Source organism: Oncorhynchus nerka, linkage group LG9b (genome assembly GCF_034236695.1).
Source record: "Oncorhynchus nerka isolate Pitt River linkage group LG9b, Oner_Uvic_2.0, whole genome shotgun sequence".
Classification (NCBI taxonomy): Eukaryota; Metazoa; Chordata; class Actinopteri; order Salmoniformes; family Salmonidae; genus Oncorhynchus; species Oncorhynchus nerka.
Window position 1 is genome coordinate 35,782,553 of NC_088424.1, and position 16,350 is coordinate 35,798,902.

The window sequence follows — 16,350 nt, forward strand, 5'->3', positions numbered from 1 at the left end:
ATTAGAGAGAGCATACTTAAATTCACACAGGACACCGGATAAGACAGGAGAAGTACTCCAGATATAACAAACTGACCCTAGCCCCCTGACACATAAACTACTGCAGCATAAATACTGGAGGCTGAGACAGGAGGGGTCAGGAGACACTGTGGCCCCAACCGATGATACCCCTGGACAGGGCCAAACAGGAAGGATATAACCCCACCCACTTTGCCAAAGCACAGCCCCCACACCGTTAGAGGGATATCTTCAACCACCAACTTATCATCCTGAGACAAGGCCGAGTATAGCCCACAAATATCTCCGCCACGGCACAACCCAAGGGGGGGGGGCGCCAACCCAGACAGGAAGATCACATCAGTGACTCAACCCACTCAAGTGACGCACCCCTCCTATGCATAGTCACTTTACCCCTACCGACATGTAAAAATTACCTCGACTAACCTGTACCCCCCCACATTGACTTGGTACTGATATAGCCCTATTATTGTTATTTTGTTTTACTTTACTTTAAAACATTTTTTACTTTAGTTTATTTAGTAAATATTTTCTTAAAACTGCATTGTTGGTTAAGGGATTATAAGTAACCAATTCACGGTAAGGTTGTATTCAGCGCATGTTAGAAATAACATTTTGATTTGGTTTTAATTTGCCTTATTAAGTCACCTTCTGTTTTATCTAACTATACCAAACGTAACATATCATACTAATTTGAGTGTACCAGATTTACGTTTAAAAAGTTACATCAAGTCTATGAGACCAGGTTGATTGCCCAGAAAATATAATAAGTATGAAAATAATGTCTTGCTATTGTACAGCGGTTCAGGAAGTTTGTTCTAAACTGTTTCAACGAGCATTGCATCAGCTGACACAGTTGGATTAAAGCTTCTTTTGAGACAGGCAATGCTGAAACATCAGCAACATCTGATATGTATTCATATTATCTACTTAATCATCCACTTCACTCCTTCTTTGTTCATCCTGTCTTTTCAGCAGAAGGGAATTCTGCTTCTCCTTAGCAAGGTGCCACCTAGATAAATCTGATCATCTGTTCTATAAATCACCTAATTTACAGTTAACTGAGCATGACCAAATCAATCAGTGAAATACAGAAACCGAGCCTAAAACCCCAGAGAGCAAACAATGCAGGTGAAGAAGCAGGGATCCCTACGATATTGAGATGAGTGAATCTGCACAGAGAGGACAAATGAGCAATATACCTACTTCCTTTGATCCTGCCATTCCCACAGGAAGAACACACCCTCGTGACTGGCACACTGGCACTAGGTACAACCACACCCAGGGGGCAAGGAGTTTCTCTCAAATGTTTAAGTCTGGCTACAATAGCCTCAAAGTGGAGTTATTTTACACAACACTGTACTATAGGGATACTATAAATGTACTGTATGGATTGTCTATACCAGGTCAAAGCAAAACTTTCACATCACACCCAGTCAGCTGTTCTTTGATCAAATATTGAATAGGTAATTCATTTAAAAATACTTAATTATCAAATACATACAAACGGATGAAGAATGCACCAACTGCCTCTCAACTATTCCAGGAATTTGCCCTGCAAAATATTCTTGGTGTTTCTTGATAACTGTAAACCTTGATTTGAAATGGCATTTTATGATTCATGACTTTATTCAGATCCCATTTGCTGTTGAATAAGCAGCAGCTACTCTTCCTGGGGTCCACACAAAACATGAAATAATACTGAACACCAATAGACAAGTGCAGCAACACAAATGTAAAAACTAAGAACACTACGACTACAGAACAATACAACTAAAGTGTCTAACATTTCATAATTAGACATTTCCATTGAGGCATCAGTGTGGCTTACATTACTTTGACAATGTAATAGCAGTAAATGTTATGTTTGTGTTTATCTTCCTCCTAAACAACACACTGTGGCGACAGCCAGAGCTGGGTTTGAACCAGCGACCCTGCGGAAATATAGCTAGTGCACTACCACAAGTATCATAAAGCTCGTGACATGATGGTGAAGGGCCTTGGCTTTTATGCATACAGGGATACTGTTATTACTAAGGCTACAGGCTGTACATAAAGAGCCGTGCAAGGCCATCTAGTGGCCATGTGGTTATCAAGTACAGTAAAATGTCCCCCATGACTCAACACTAATGTGAAGGAAATGGAGGGGTCCATATTGATAGTCTTCATATGGACAGGTGATGAAATATTCATGGTGCGCTTTCAACTAGCCTGTGTTTTCAGATCAAGGCAGATGAAGGAGAGGAAGCAACTTCAGACTATTGAGACACAGCCTAGCCTATAGCCCACTTGCAGCTGCTGCTGTAGTCTCAAGATCATGATTTATATTTACAGTGGAGTCAGAGGTAAGCCTTAATGCGTGGTGGGCACACATAGACAGTGTAAATATACCCCCAGTCACCTCAGTCAGCCTTAATGGTTGTTTTGCTCGCCTGTGTGGGTGAGCACTGGCGCCATTGGTAATTATGAAGTGTGTAAGGTGGAGTAGACTATTGGTATGTCTGCCGGGTTGTAGCAACATCACACAAAGACCCCCAGATGGCGCCATAACCTCTCGCTGATCCGAAGGTGAGTGCGAGTTGAGCGCACTGAGGGCGAAACAAATATCCAAAAGCTTACAACATTCTTTGCAAGTGAAAAAGTTATAACAAAACAAAAAAAACTACAAAATATATAAAACCTTTGTCATAATAACAGATTGTATAATAAAGGTATTGAATCATGATAACATGAATTGGTATTAAGGTGTACAAGGTGTCACAGTCAAGGGGATTTTTCTTTGGCTTCTTGCCCACCCATCAGTCTCCTGGTTCACGTCACACCAGACCGTCTCATCCAGAGGAGCAGACACCTGAAGCTTCAGTCATTCCATGGCTTGAATAGGAGATGACACCACTCCAACATATCTAGGCTATGGAGTAGAAACAGATAAATGGTTCATTTATTGACAACTCTCATAATAACAGTGGGCTATTTGATCATAATTTGCCACCTGTATGCAATCATTGGAGACTTAGACAGTGGACAATTACCTTGGAGAACTACTTTTAGAATAGAATGGAATAGAAATATTATCCTAAAATAATTTCGGCAGTTGTTTGCAGGTCTCCATAGCGTTATGGTGCCATAACTGGAGTTTTACAGACTGCTGACACAGCTATGCAATCAACTCAGACTACCTCGATTCACTACACCATGCACGACTCAAAGGAATCTCAAATCTTACCCATTTCAAGGGCTACAGGATGCAACTTCTTCCCTAACCAACCAACCGGACACTGCTCGGATCCACCGCATGGCCAGTTGAAGTTTGACTCTCATTCTTTTCTGGAATATAATGGGAATAACGGTCTCTACGGTCCCGGGATGTATGAGTTTGGGTTCCCCACCTCTTACGGTTGTTACGGATCTTATATGGGCTCTTCACCTCTCACCACGGACACAGGTGGGTAACATTATCACAGTACTTCACTATTTGTTGATTCGAATGTGGCTGTGCCCTTGATTGAATGCCACTATTTGTCTGCTCCTAAGTGTGGACCGAGGTAAAAGTAGTTTGATATTGGATATTTGGTGGAAATTGTGTTTTATTTCATCAATAGCTATTGAACCAAGCGTGCCATGACTATGAAAATGTTATATTCTGAATCAGATAAAAAGTGGATTTTTCTCAATCCTCCCCTGATTCAGTATATATCATTTTCATAGTCATGGCACGCTTTGTTTAAGAGCTATTCAAGACCCCCCAAAAAAAATGTTTGAATAATAATTTGAACAAAAGAAAAAGCGGTGGATTTTTGTCCATCCTCCCTGATGAAGAATACACTGAGCATACAAAACATTATGCTCTTTCCATGACACAGACTGACCAGGTGAATCCTGGTGAATACTATAATCCCTTATTGATGTCATTTGTTAAATCCACTTTAATCAGTGTAGATGAAAGGGAAGAGACAGGTTGAAGAAGGATTTTTAAGCCTTGAGATAATGGAGACATGGATTGTGTGCATGTGCCATTCAGAGGGTGAATGGGCAAGACAAAATATTTAAGTGCCTTTGAACCGGGTATGGTAGTAGGTGCCAGGTGCACTGGTTTGAGTGTGTCAGGAACTGCAACGCTACTGGGTTTTTCAAGAATGGTCCACCACCCAAAGGACATCCAGCCAACTTGACTCAAGTGTGGGAAGCATTGGAGTCAACATGGGCCAGCATCCCTATGGAACACGTTTTACACCTTGTAGTCCATGCCCTAACGAATTGAGGCTGGTCTGAAGGCAAAAGAGAGTGCCACATAATTTTCATAGTGATGGCATGCTTTGTGTAAGAGCCATTGAAGAATCACCATGGCATGCTTGGTCCAATGGCTATTGACGAGAGAAAACAGAATATCCAATGTAAAACTAATTTTATCTTGGTTAAATGTGTATGTATCAATTATGTGCAGGTATGCAAATCCAAATGTGTATGCAAACATGTAATACTCTCCTTTTATAACTAAACCCATCATTTGGTCATTACTGTACTTTTCAGAAACATTGTGTTGGCTCTTTATGCCAGGTTTTGTTTGAATCATATTACAGGATGCATTGTGTTAATCAATGATAGTACTACTATTAATGGTCATACACATTTTCTCAGAGAAAGAGGAGAAGGAGCCAGAAGTCCGAATGGTAAAGGGAAAACAAAAGAAAGTCCGGAAGCCCAGAACCATCTACTCCAGCCTGCAGCTGTGCGCGCTCCAGTGCAGGTTCCGAACGAGGCAGTATCTGGCGCTACCTGAGCGTGCGGAGCTGGCCGCTTCACTGGGACTCACACAGACACAGGTGCACCATGTTCATTTTCTGACCATGATGGACTTCAATGATAATCATTTATGATTTCAAATATTATTATTTTCATTATATGCTAAATGTATTTCATATGTACAGTAAGTGCATTGTATTGTATACAAGTGCACTACGCTTTCTGCCAAGAGGTCTGGAGTAGTAAGGCACTTGTCTGGAGGTAGCAGTGTGCTTGTACGACTGGAATTTCAAACACCATCTATACTTCCTCTCCCAGGTGAAGATTTGGTTCCAGAACCGTCGCTCAAAGTTGAAGAAGCTATGTAGAAACGGCCAGATGCCACTGGAACAGCCGGAGACCCCGTGCGACTCCCCTAGGTCCAGCAGCTCTCCCCAGGCTACAACGGTGCACTGGGCCCCCCATGGTATTACCGAGACAGGAGGCTCAAGCAGTGAGCAGAACTGTATCCCTCCAAGCAACCCATCCTTTTACAGTAACTACTCCTGGTACTCAGTAACAGACTCTGTGGCACTCTCCCAGCAGAGTCCAGTACTATATCAGCCACAGAATCCTTCAGTTGATGTGGGTTCAATTTATTGATATACAGGACTAAAGATAATGAAAACCTGCTAATGGGAAAATCTATGTGTGGACTCTGCTTTCACCTGGCAGGAATATGAGCAATTTTTATTTAGCAGATAAACAGTTTATGACCAGTTTATTTCAACAAATACCTGTATGTTTGAGAATAACATTGATATTGAATATTGTGTAATAAATGTGCCATATTGTACATATGACAAGAATGTGGCCTAAGGAACTTAAAAGGCATCGCTTCAATAGAATTAGTGGAAATACCTAAAGCACGGAATCTAATTGGTCTAGAGGAAAAACTAAATAAGTTACTAACAATGTAGAGCTGGAGGTTGATGTGATCAGAGACTATTAGTAGGGCTGAATACGTCACACATGCAGCCAAACAACGCAGCATCAATAACATCATGACATAATCAGTCCAGCGGACGTATGATACTCTGCAAACCTTGCAGTCCTAACAACGTTAACACAAGATAATCTTATGATGCCGTCAATCAGAGAAGAATGTGCTCCCCAGATCAGAATTCATTTGATTTCCTGAAACATAAAGTCAAATGTGTTAAAGTAACATTGCAATGACCACATATTGTTTGCTAATATTTTGTCAGACAAAAAAAGTGAAAAGGTAAAATATGATATGCTAATGACTCAAAGATAGACACTGTTTCTAATTAAACGTGAACTAAAGCTTTATTTAAATAATAAAACATGTTTTCTACACAGAAGTCATACAAAATAATGCACTAGTGCAGTCTCATTTGAGTCAATATCAGTGCCCAGTTTTTCTAGTCTCTCTGTGGTGCTAACCCTGGGTCAGTTTGGTGTTTTACCTCTTCATAGATGTTGATGTGACTGGGGTGTGAACAGCTGATCTGAAAAGAGTGATTAGACTCCTATTGGCGATGGCTCATCCTCCTTGGGTAGTTTGGTGAGAATATCCACACCGTCAGAGGTGATGACTACTGTGTGTTCAAACTGGGCTGACCTGAACACACACACACATACAGGTTAATCCGGGGTATCAGTGACACTTTGGGCTACAACTCTTTATGTCAGTCGTATGTAGGCTGTAAGTGGCCTACCTCTTGTCGTCTGCAGACACTGCTGTCCACTTGTCCTTCAGGATTCTGAACTCTGACGATCCTTCCATCAATATGGGCTCTGCATACACAGATTTAACATTAAAGGGATACTTCGGGATTTTGGCACAATGACTGGAAGTCTATGGGTATCTGCTAGCATGCTAGTAGACTTCCAGTCATTGCGCTAACACTAGTTAGCATTGGCTCTACCTCTAACTTCCTTCATACTGGATGTAGAGACATAAAAACTATGTAGGTAGCCTAGTGGTTAAAGTGTTGGACTTGTAACCGAAAGGTTGCAAGATCGAATCCCCATGCTGACAAGGTCAAATCTGTCTTTCTGCCCCTGAACAAGGCAGTTAACCACTGTTCCTAGGCCGTCATTGAAAATAAGAATTTGTTCTTAACCGACTTGCCTAGTTAAATAAATAAAGGTGAAATAAGGAAAAATCCTGAAGTATCCCTTTAACACACCTGCAGCTAGATATTCATCATAAGATGCAAAATTCATCATACTGGCTTTATGTCTGTATTTTGAAAGTTATATATCTTGAAAGTTGACTGCTGCTAAACATTTTGGGACTATATCAACATTGGACTAATGAAACAAATACTAAAAGATCGTTTTAGGGTGGAGTTTTCCTTTAACATACACTGACAGACATTGGACATGTAACTGACCTATAGTGAAGGCCATCCCTTCATCCATGGTCATATCATTGGCATTAGCTGTCAGATAAATGACAAAGTGATATTTAGGTCCAATATACTGTAGGTAGGGTTGCAAAATTCCTGGAACTTTCAATAAATTCCCCAGTTTTGCAGAAATCCAGGTTGGAGTCTGGATTTCCTGCTTATTCCTTCAACTGGGATTTCAGGAAAACCAGAGAGTTTATTAAAAGTTCCTGTAATTTTGCAACCCTAACTCTAGGTAATGGTGAATGAGTGGACCATATAAAACTGTAGGATTGCTGTGAGATACCAACTCTTACCATGGTGCCAGATCTCAGGATGGCAATGGAAGTAGGAGCCTATGCCATGCCCAATGAAGTAGGGACACACATGGAAACCATTGGAATGGGCTATTTCACTGTAGAAGGAAGAGGGCCAGTAGATTATACAAAACAACAAAGGGGTTGTGTGTGTGTGTGTGTGTGTGTGTGTGTGTGTGTGTGTGTGTGTGTGTGTGTGTACCTGATAGTGTTACCTATAACACACAGTGGAGCCCCAGGTTTACAGGCAGCAATGGCCTCATCTCTACACTTCCTGGCTGTCTTCACTAGCTTTCGCCCCACCTCGTCCACACAGCCAATCAGGAACGTCTCTGAAGTGTCACCATGGTAACCCTCCAGATAGACCTGATGAAGGGGTTGGGGTGGTAAGGAATGTGGAACAGTGGATCGTGTGTGTATGTGAAGGGGGGTAAAACTCACAGTCACATCAACGTTGATAATGTCGCCATCTTGCAGTTGTCGGGTGTCAGGTATGCCATGGCAGACCACATTATTGACAGAGGTGCAGACTGATTTGGGGAACCCCCCATATCTCAGGGGAGAGGGGTACGCGTTGTGACGAATCGTCTCCTGGTGGACAATAAAATCTATCTCGTCTGTCATCATGCCAATCTGGGGGTCAGAGGTAAAAGCTATGACGTTATTAATTTGGAATGTCAGCAAACAGACAGACACACTCTCTTACTCGCTATAACACACACACACACCTTGAGACTGCGTCCGGCCAGCAGCAGTATCTGTCTGGCTAGCTGGCAGGCTCTGGTCAGGCCCTGGATCTGCTCCTGGTCTTTGATCTCTATGTAGTCTGGCCAGTCTGGGACCTGACCACTGTTCACATAGTCAGGCCTCAGGATATGCTACAGACAGACAGACAGACAGAGAAAGAGAGAGACAGAAAGGGAGAGCGAGGGAGGAAGAGAGAAAAGGAGGGGGAAGAGTGAGATGGGGAAGGGGGGAGAGGACAGTCATTTTATTGCATCACAAGTTTGAGAGCATCAAAACTGATATATCCTGGGTAAATATCCTGGGTAAATTGTGATTGACTGACTGATCTACAAATCATATTGAGTAGTTATTCATGATGCAAAGTGATTTGTAGATCAGTAAGTCTCGACTCGCTATTCAAGTCAGCTGCAATGTTGAACGCGCCCAATGTTTGAGGTAAGTGATCCATTGTAACTTGGGCAGTGACTGGCAGAGCGAGATATGTGATGCATTGTGGGATATTGAGTACATACTGTACCTACCTTGGGCACTGAGTAGGCTGGTCTGACGACAGCCGGTCTGACTACACTGCGAGAGATCTTCCACTTCCTCCAGAAGAACTGTCGGTGCTGCTGGGATTGGACACCCCAGGGTGAGCCACACCCCTTCTGGAGAAAACCCCCCAATCCTGGAAAGAGACCGACACACATACAGATAAATCAGACTGAAAAGGAAACAAAACACCTAGATTGCCATTATGAAAATTGCTAAACAGTATCACTTTTTTACTTTAAACACACTCACAAAAACAGCTCTCCTCTAGTACATGATCACCTAATAGTACTGCTTGTGGGTCTTTGTGGAGTATTTCAGTGGTACACTCCCACCAATTACAGGGCGAAGATAATATTATTAGCCAATAAGGTTTAATGTAGTCAAAATATAACTATGACACGCCAGACATCTATATGACTCTGGACTACAGACAGTCATTCCATTATAGACTCTCTGAGAGGGTTCTAATAGAAAGTAATATCTTTAAATATTAGCTCATCCACTCATGGTCTGCCGGCTGCTTAACTAATTGATCAGTCACGTGAAAATCAGGTGACTTTGACACTGATTGATTTGACTCAATATGACATGTAAACGCCTATATTAATCAACTCAAAGCAAATTGAGACAACATTTGCAAATGTCAGCTCTGCCCAGGAACTGATCTAAGGATAGTACATCTGGTTTCCACCCTAATGGCAAAGGTTAGAGTACTAATCCTAGAGCTTTCGTCAAGGGCCACTTCTGCAAGGTGCAGACACGACAGGCGCCCCACGTTTGTTTGCATCCGCCAAAGACAGCACCCACCTGACAGGCCGTCAAACCTGCCAATCCCATAGGTCTAAAGTATATCCAAATGAGACATGTAGTTTAATTTCAATTACACAACTGTCAATATAGATTACAGCTGACAACCTCACGTTATGAAACAAGCGTCCTCTGATCAGTGCTTCTCAGAGGTTGTCATCTATTTATTTGAAGTTCTATTAGAAGCATTGTTTTCATGTCGCTCATTCGCCATCTTCGGATCAACATATGTTGGTGGTTATCTGATTATTGACTTATTCGCGAATTCTTACCTGCTCCTGATAGAAGTTTAGCACCACCGGGCGCCGCCATATTGTTTGTAGTGGAGGATCACATTACTTTACGTCATGGATTGGATTTGCATAGATACACTCAGGGCCATAAAATGATGTTGAAGACAAGCAAACACACACATATATATATATATATATTTTTTTTTTTCTTTGGGAACTGCCATTTTTTCAGTCCATCTCCCAGTCGAATGTACTGACCAATCAAATACTGAATATCTTTGAGAGAAATACGATCTATTCCTTCTTATTTGAGGAGATTTAATGGCGGTTGGCATCCAACAAAATGTTGCATTATCGCCACCTACTGGACTGGAGTAAAATTCCCTTATACCTTGAATTTTACAAATACCCTACCATCTAATACTATACTCACAAAAAAAAAGGATGGGGCACCACCACTTAACACACCCTGTAACTCTTCTGATGTCAAATCTCACACACACAAATACCTCAAATACATCTCTGCAGCTGCCACCACAAACTCTCTTTTCTCCGACTGCAGTACAGTTGATAACCATTTCTATAAATGCCAAAAATCCAACCTTACTGAAACATATATCACTTGTTGGTTTATCCCTCTGTACTGGTACAGATATACTACTCACACCACTCCTCTCAGGACCCCTCCCTCTGTACTGGTACAGATCTACTACTCACAACACTCCTCTCAGGATCCCTCCCTCTGTACTGGTACAGATCTACTACTCACACCACTCCTCTCAGGACCCCTCTGTACTGGTACAGATATACTACTCACACCACTCCTCTCAGGACCCCTCCCTCTGTACTGGTACAGATCTACTACTCACACCACTCCTCTCAGGACCCCTCCCTCTGTACTGGTACAGATCTACTACTGCACACCACTCCTCTCAGGATCCCTCCCTCTTGACCCATCTTCCTCTACTTTTTTCACTACCTCTGCATATGACAACTTCTGCACTACTCTAACCCTGGAAACCTCAACCTGCCTCTCTCACACGGGACATGTCTGATCCCCAGCTCCATGGGCACCCCTGCAATACTACTACTTTCCCCAATGCTAGAAATTCCTTTGTCTCATGCCCTTCTGCACACTTCTCATGCCTAGGAACCTCCCTCCTACACACTGCTGCCACATGCCTATTAGCGTGACACCTGTAACAACGTAATGTATTCGTCACAAAGCTCATACAGGATAACTTATATATCCTAACATCACTTTGTTGGGCAAAGACTCAACATCAAAACTCAAAAGAACAGACAATGACTCTTCTGTTTCCTCACTCAGGCCACCCTGTCTGCGTCGCACCAAACATCACAAACACCGTGAATCTTCCCCTTCAGTTGGTCAGCTTTGACATTTACCCCTACCCCAGTGATCACTCCTTTCAATGGCACACTTTTCTTGACAGCAACACAGTTCAAATCTCCTTTCCCCATTTGTTTAACACTGAGTTCCTGACTCCCTCTGACCAGCAGAAACACAAACAATTATCACAAGATCTCTTCTGGTTACCCTCAACGATTCCACAGCACCCAACTCGGTTTTCACCCACCCTGAAACCACAAAGGAATCAGCCAGAAGGCAAAGGTCAGTTCTTTCCTAAAACTTCACTCCTACTGTCAGAGACTCATCTTTATCCTAACCCTTGTTGCAAGCCTCAGGCTCCAAGAACTTCACCACACCTACCACCTCCGATACTTCGCCCTCATTCACTTCCATTTCTCCTCCTGTCTTAAACTCACTCTGCTTACACTTTCTACCATTCTTCTTTAACAAACCATCTCCCTTTTTTCTGCTATTTTTAACCGACTCAAGCTCACCCTCTTCCTCCCTCTCTCTCTTAGACCTCCTCTGCCTCTCTTTTTTTCCTCCACTCCTCCGTATTCCAAGTATAAGTCTCCTTACAATAATACTGTATTTCTCCTGACATACTTCTTGTTCTTGCCTTGTCAAGGGACGCTATTTAACCAGCTGTCACAATCTCTGTACAATCAGCACAAACCCCTCGGGATTTAGCGCTCAACAGTGCATCCCACTTGTAAAGCCTACAATCTATTCCAGAGGCTCATCAGCTTTTTATAGAGTGCGCGTTCCTTCGCTTACGGCCTTACCAGCCTGAATACGCCCAATCTCGTCCGATGTCAGAAGCTTAACAAGGTCAGGCCTGGTAAATACTTGGATTGGAGACTGTCTGGGAATTCCAGGTGCTGCAAGGTTTTTGTCCAGTAGGGTGTACTGGTCTCTGGTATTATAAAGGAGCAACTGATGAGCCTTTTATTCAACAGTAAAAATATGCAGGAAATTCACTTTAAAACTCCCCCCCAAAAATGTCTGCTAACAGATGACTAAACTCAGACCCTAGCTAGCTATGGCCTTGAGAGAGAGAGATGGACTCAAATGGGAAATATATACAAGAACATATATTTTTTCCCAAACACATACTGTAGAAACTCTAGTGTCCAAATAACCAGCCCGTCCTAGACCTTTTGTCTGAGGACCAACCAGGTCATCCAGCCACATAATTCACACAGGCACAAACAACCTGAGAGCACAGCAGGAAAGGCAGGCCACGGCACTCAAGGGAGTGATTGAAAAAGCTTCTTCTACTTTCCCCAACGCACAAGTGGTTATCTCCACCCTGCTACCATGAAAAGACTTCCACCCTGCTACCATACAGCGGGTAAACGCAAGTATTTCCCGCGGTCGTGCCTCAAAACCACAAGTTTACCTGGCCCACCACTCCACCCTGGACTTGAACAGCCTCTATGACCAGGTCCACCTATACAAGGCAGCAGTGCCCACCTTCACCAGGACTCTAAAGGACATTGCCCTCAACCACAGCCACAACACCTCACACAGGAGCAACAGATCACCAGACCAGCGAGACACTGCTGTGGTTCTCTTTATTTTTACTATTTTCTACATTGTAGAATAATAGTGAAGACATCAAAACTATGAAATAACACATGGAATCATGTAGTAACCCAAAAAGTGTTAAACAAAACAAAATGTATTTTATATTTCATATTCTTCAAAGTAGCCACCCTTTGCCTTGATGTGTCACGAACCGGCTCAAAGCCCGTAACAAAGGGAGACAACGTGGAGATAATGAGTAGCAAAATATGTATTTATTACCTAAAGCAACTAAGTATAATAGACAATGGTGTGTGTAATCAGTAATCAGTAGTGTAAGTGAGTGTTTTGCATGCATGAATGTGATAATGCAGGGTGATGAAAGGTGCCAAAGCAAACAAACAAACAAACAAACAAACAAACAAACAAACAAACAAACAAACAAACAAACAAACAAACAAACAAACAAACAAACGGCCACCAAGAACCACAACACAATCTACAGAGGGTGTCTGCATGGAGAGAGTCTCCTCCATGAATGGGGAAGTGGTGTATTTATCCTGGGAGACACCGGGCCCAGGTGTTTCCCATGTATCTGACGACCCTCCCAACTCCGCCCACCAGCATCCTAATAAGGAAATAACAGAGAGAATACGGCAGACAGAGTGGGAGGGTCGTCACAGATGACAGCTTTGCACACTCTTATATTTCTCTCAACCAGCTTTATGAGGAAGCTCCTGGAATGCATTTCAGTTAACAAGTGTGCCTTCTTAAAATAATTTATGAACTTCTTAATCCGTTTGAGTCAATCAGTTGTGTTGTGACAAGGTAGGGGTGGTATACAGAAGATAGCCCTATTTGGTAAAAGATCAAGTCCATTTTATGGCAAGAACAGATCAAATAAGCAAAGAGAAAACAACAGTTCATCATTACTTTAAGACATAAAAGTCAGTCAATACGGAACATTTCAAGAACTTTTACATTTTCTTCAAGTGCAGTCGCAAAAACCATCAAGTGCTGTGATGAAACTGGCTCTCATGAGGACCGCCACAGGAAAGGAAGACCCAGAGTTACCTCTGCTGCAGGATAAGTTCAGGATAAGTTCATTAGAGTTAACTCCACCTCAGATTGCAGCCCAAATAAATGCTTCTCAGAGTTCAAGTAACTGACACATCTCATCATCAACTGTTCAGAGGATATTGTGTGAATCAGGCCTTCATGGTCTAATTGCTGCAAACAAACCACTACTAAAGGACACCAATAATAATAAGAGACTGGCTTGGGCCAAGAAACATGAACAATGGACATTAGACCGGTGGAAATCTGTCCTTTGGTCTGATGAGTCCAATTTGGAGTTTTTTCTTTCCAACAGCAGCAGTCTTTGTGAGATGCAGAGTAGGTGAACGGATGGCCTCCGCATGTATGGTTCCCACCGTGAAGCATGGAAGAGGAGGTGTGATGGTGCGTTGCTGGTGACACTGTCTGTGATTTATTTAGAATTCAAGGCACACTTAACTAGCATGTCTCCACAGCATTCTGCATCGATATGCCATCTCATCTGGTTTGCGCTTAGTGGGACTATCATTTGTTCAACAGGACAGTGGCCCAACACACCACCAGGCTGTGTAAGGGCTATTTGACCAAAAATGAGAGGGATGGAGTACTGCATCAGATGACCTGGTCTCCACAATCACCCGACCTCAACCCAATTGAGATGGTTTGGAATGAGTTGGACCACAAACTGAGGGAAGAGCAGCCAACAAGTGCTCAGCATATGTGGGAACTCCTTCAAGACTGTTGGAAAAGCATTTCAGGTGAAGCTGGTTGAGAGAATGTCAAGAGTGTGCAAAGCTGTCATCAAGGCAAAGGGGGCCTACTTTGAAGAATCTCAAATATATAGCCCTTTTTACATCAGCTGATGTCACACAAGTGCTGTACAGAAACCCATCCTAAAATTCAAAACAGCATGCAATGTAGAAGCACAGTGGCTAGGAACATCTCCCTAGAAAGGCCAGAACCTAGAGAGAAAGCAGGCTATGAAGGGTGGCCAGTCCTCTTCTGGCTGTGCCGGGTGGAGATTATAACAGAACATGGCCAAGATGTTCAAATGTTCATAAATGACCAGCACGGTCAAATAATAATAATCACAGTAGTTGTAAATAGTTGTCAAGGGTGCAGCAAGTCAGCACCTCAGGAGTAAAGGTCAGTTGGCTTTTCATAACCGATCATTAAGAGTATGTCTACTGCTCCCGCTGTCTCTAGAGAGTTGAAAACAGCAGGTCTGGGACAGGTAGCATGTCCGGTGAACAGGTCAGGGTTCCATAGCCGCAGGCAGAACAGTTGAAACTTGAGCAGCAGCAAGGCTAGGTGGACTGGGGACAGCAAGGAGTCATCATGCCAGATAGTCCTGAGGCATGGTTATAGGGCTCAGGTCCTCCGAGAGAGAGCAAGAAAGAAAGAAAAGAGAATTAGAGAGAGCATACTTAAATTCACACAGGACACCGGATAAGACAGGAGAAGTACTCCAGATATAACAAACTGACCCTAGCTCCCCGACATATAAACTACTGCAGCATAAATACTGGAGGCTGAGACAGGAGGGGTCAGGAGACACTGTGGCCCCATCCGATGATACCCCCGGACAGGGCCAAACAGGAAGGATATAACCCCACCCACTTTGCCAAAGCACAGCCCCCACACCACTAGAGGGATATCTTCAACCACCAACTTACCATACCAAGACCAGGCTGAGTATAGCCCACAAAGATCTCCGCCACGGCATTCAACACTGTATGTAGACGTAATGACATTTGAAATATTTGTATTATTTTGGAACTTTTGTTAGTGCAATGTTTACTGTAAATTTTTTATTGTTAATTTGACTTTTGTTTATTATCTATTTCACTTTATGTGTCACTGTAAACATATGTTTCCCCTTAAGTGGAAATTGAATTGAGAGAGAGAGAGAGAGAGAGGAAAACAAGACAGAGCAGATAGAGTGTCCCAGTTGGCTATTCTCCTCTTTCCTCATTACACATGAGACAGTTCCCATTAAAGCCCTCAGCACTTAACTGGATTGCAGCAGACTTAAGGCACACATACTCTGTGTTCTGGCCTGGGCTTGGCAAAAGGGTGTCAGCTTTAAATTGATTTCAGATCTTCGAAAAGGGGGGATGTTTACACACATTGCTTATAGGTTTGGTTTCCAATTTTTATTTCAACCTGGAGAACAATGGGATAGGAAAACTTGCCATTTGAATTTAGGCCCTATCAATAAACTAGTCAACATAACCTTTAGTTGAAATGGCTTTCACAAGTTAGGCCTAACATAACATTACAAGATGTGTGTTATTGGTTTAGACTCCTGCTTCATGTTTTTTTCTTCCAGTCAATCAGGTTGAGTGACTTTCAGCCTCTGAGAGAGCCTACAGGTCATTCAATGATTGAATGATGTGTATCATATTGGTATATGCAACATAGGAAGTAGTTTGCAGGAGAATTAAAGGCTCAGTGCAAAAATATTAATATCAAAAATATGAATATATATATATATATATTTTTTATATGATTTTTCAGGGGGTGCTGCAGCACCCTCAGCACCTCTACTACCCACGATTATGCTATGCAATATTTGTTCTCCCACAAATAGGCTACTG

The 16,350-nt window shown here is 42.6% G+C and overlaps 2 protein-coding genes across 4 annotated transcripts; one reads left to right on the forward strand and one right to left on the reverse strand.

Annotated features, from left to right (window-relative positions):
* Positions 1-1,942: 1,942 nt before the first annotated feature.
* On the forward strand, positions 1,943-6,266 carry LOC115123190 (homeobox protein Dlx2b-like). The gene is made up of 3 exons (XM_029652517.2): positions 1,943-3,463; positions 4,657-4,841; positions 5,080-6,266. The coding sequence occupies exons 1-3, from the start codon at positions 3,178-3,180 to the stop codon at positions 5,401-5,403; spliced, it is 795 nt and encodes a 264-aa protein (XP_029508377.1). The 5' UTR covers positions 1,943-3,177; the 3' UTR covers positions 5,404-6,266.
* On the reverse strand, positions 5,505-9,926 carry metap1d (methionyl aminopeptidase type 1D (mitochondrial)). 3 transcript variants are annotated; one of them, XR_003862573.2, is made up of 10 exons: positions 9,835-9,926; positions 8,743-8,888; positions 8,203-8,352; positions 7,916-8,107; positions 7,677-7,840; positions 7,475-7,572; positions 7,164-7,211; positions 6,483-6,561; positions 6,231-6,385; positions 5,505-5,937 (listed from the first exon to the last, which is right to left on the reverse strand). XR_003862573.2 is itself a non-coding variant. In XM_029652514.2 (9 exons), exons 1-9 carry the CDS (start codon positions 9,872-9,874, stop codon positions 6,286-6,288), a joined length of 1,017 nt encoding a protein of 338 aa, XP_029508374.2. In that variant the 5' UTR covers positions 9,875-9,926; the 3' UTR covers positions 6,065-6,285. The 3 variants fall into 3 exon arrangements, 2 of the variants coding, with proteins under 2 accessions (XP_029508374.2, XP_029508375.2); XM_029652514.2 differs by lacking the exon at positions 5,505-5,937 and having other exon boundaries at positions 6,065-6,385; XM_029652515.2 differs by lacking the exons at positions 5,505-5,937; positions 7,164-7,211 and having other exon boundaries at positions 6,065-6,385.
* Positions 9,927-16,350: the final 6,424 nt, after the last annotated feature.

What these genes read in the sequence shown, in the direction of transcription:
- LOC115123190 (XM_029652517.2), top strand. Translation starts at nt 3,178, where the DNA reads ATGCAATCAACTCAGACTACCTCGATTCACTACACCATGCACGACTCA. An exon ending in ACCTCTCACCACGGACACAG is followed by an intron (nt 3,464 to 4,656) that starts GTGGGTAACATT and finishes ACATTTTCTCAG; the next exon opens with AGAAAGAGGAGAAGGAGCCA. An exon ending in TGGGACTCACACAGACACAG is followed by an intron (nt 4,842 to 5,079) that starts GTGCACCATGTT and finishes TTCCTCTCCCAG; the next exon opens with GTGAAGATTTGGTTCCAGAA.
- metap1d (XM_029652514.2), bottom strand. Translation starts at nt 9,874, where the DNA reads ATGGCGGCGCCCGGTGGTGCTAAACTTCTATCAGGAGCAG. An exon ending in TGGCCGGACGCAGTCTCAAG is followed by an intron (nt 8,108 to 8,202) that starts GTGTGTGTGTGT and finishes TCTGACCCCCAG; the next exon opens with ATTGGCATGATGACAGACGA. An exon ending in TTATCAACGTTGATGTGACT is followed by an intron (nt 7,841 to 7,915) that starts GTGAGTTTTACC and finishes CCCCTTCATCAG; the next exon opens with GTCTATCTGGAGGGTTACCA.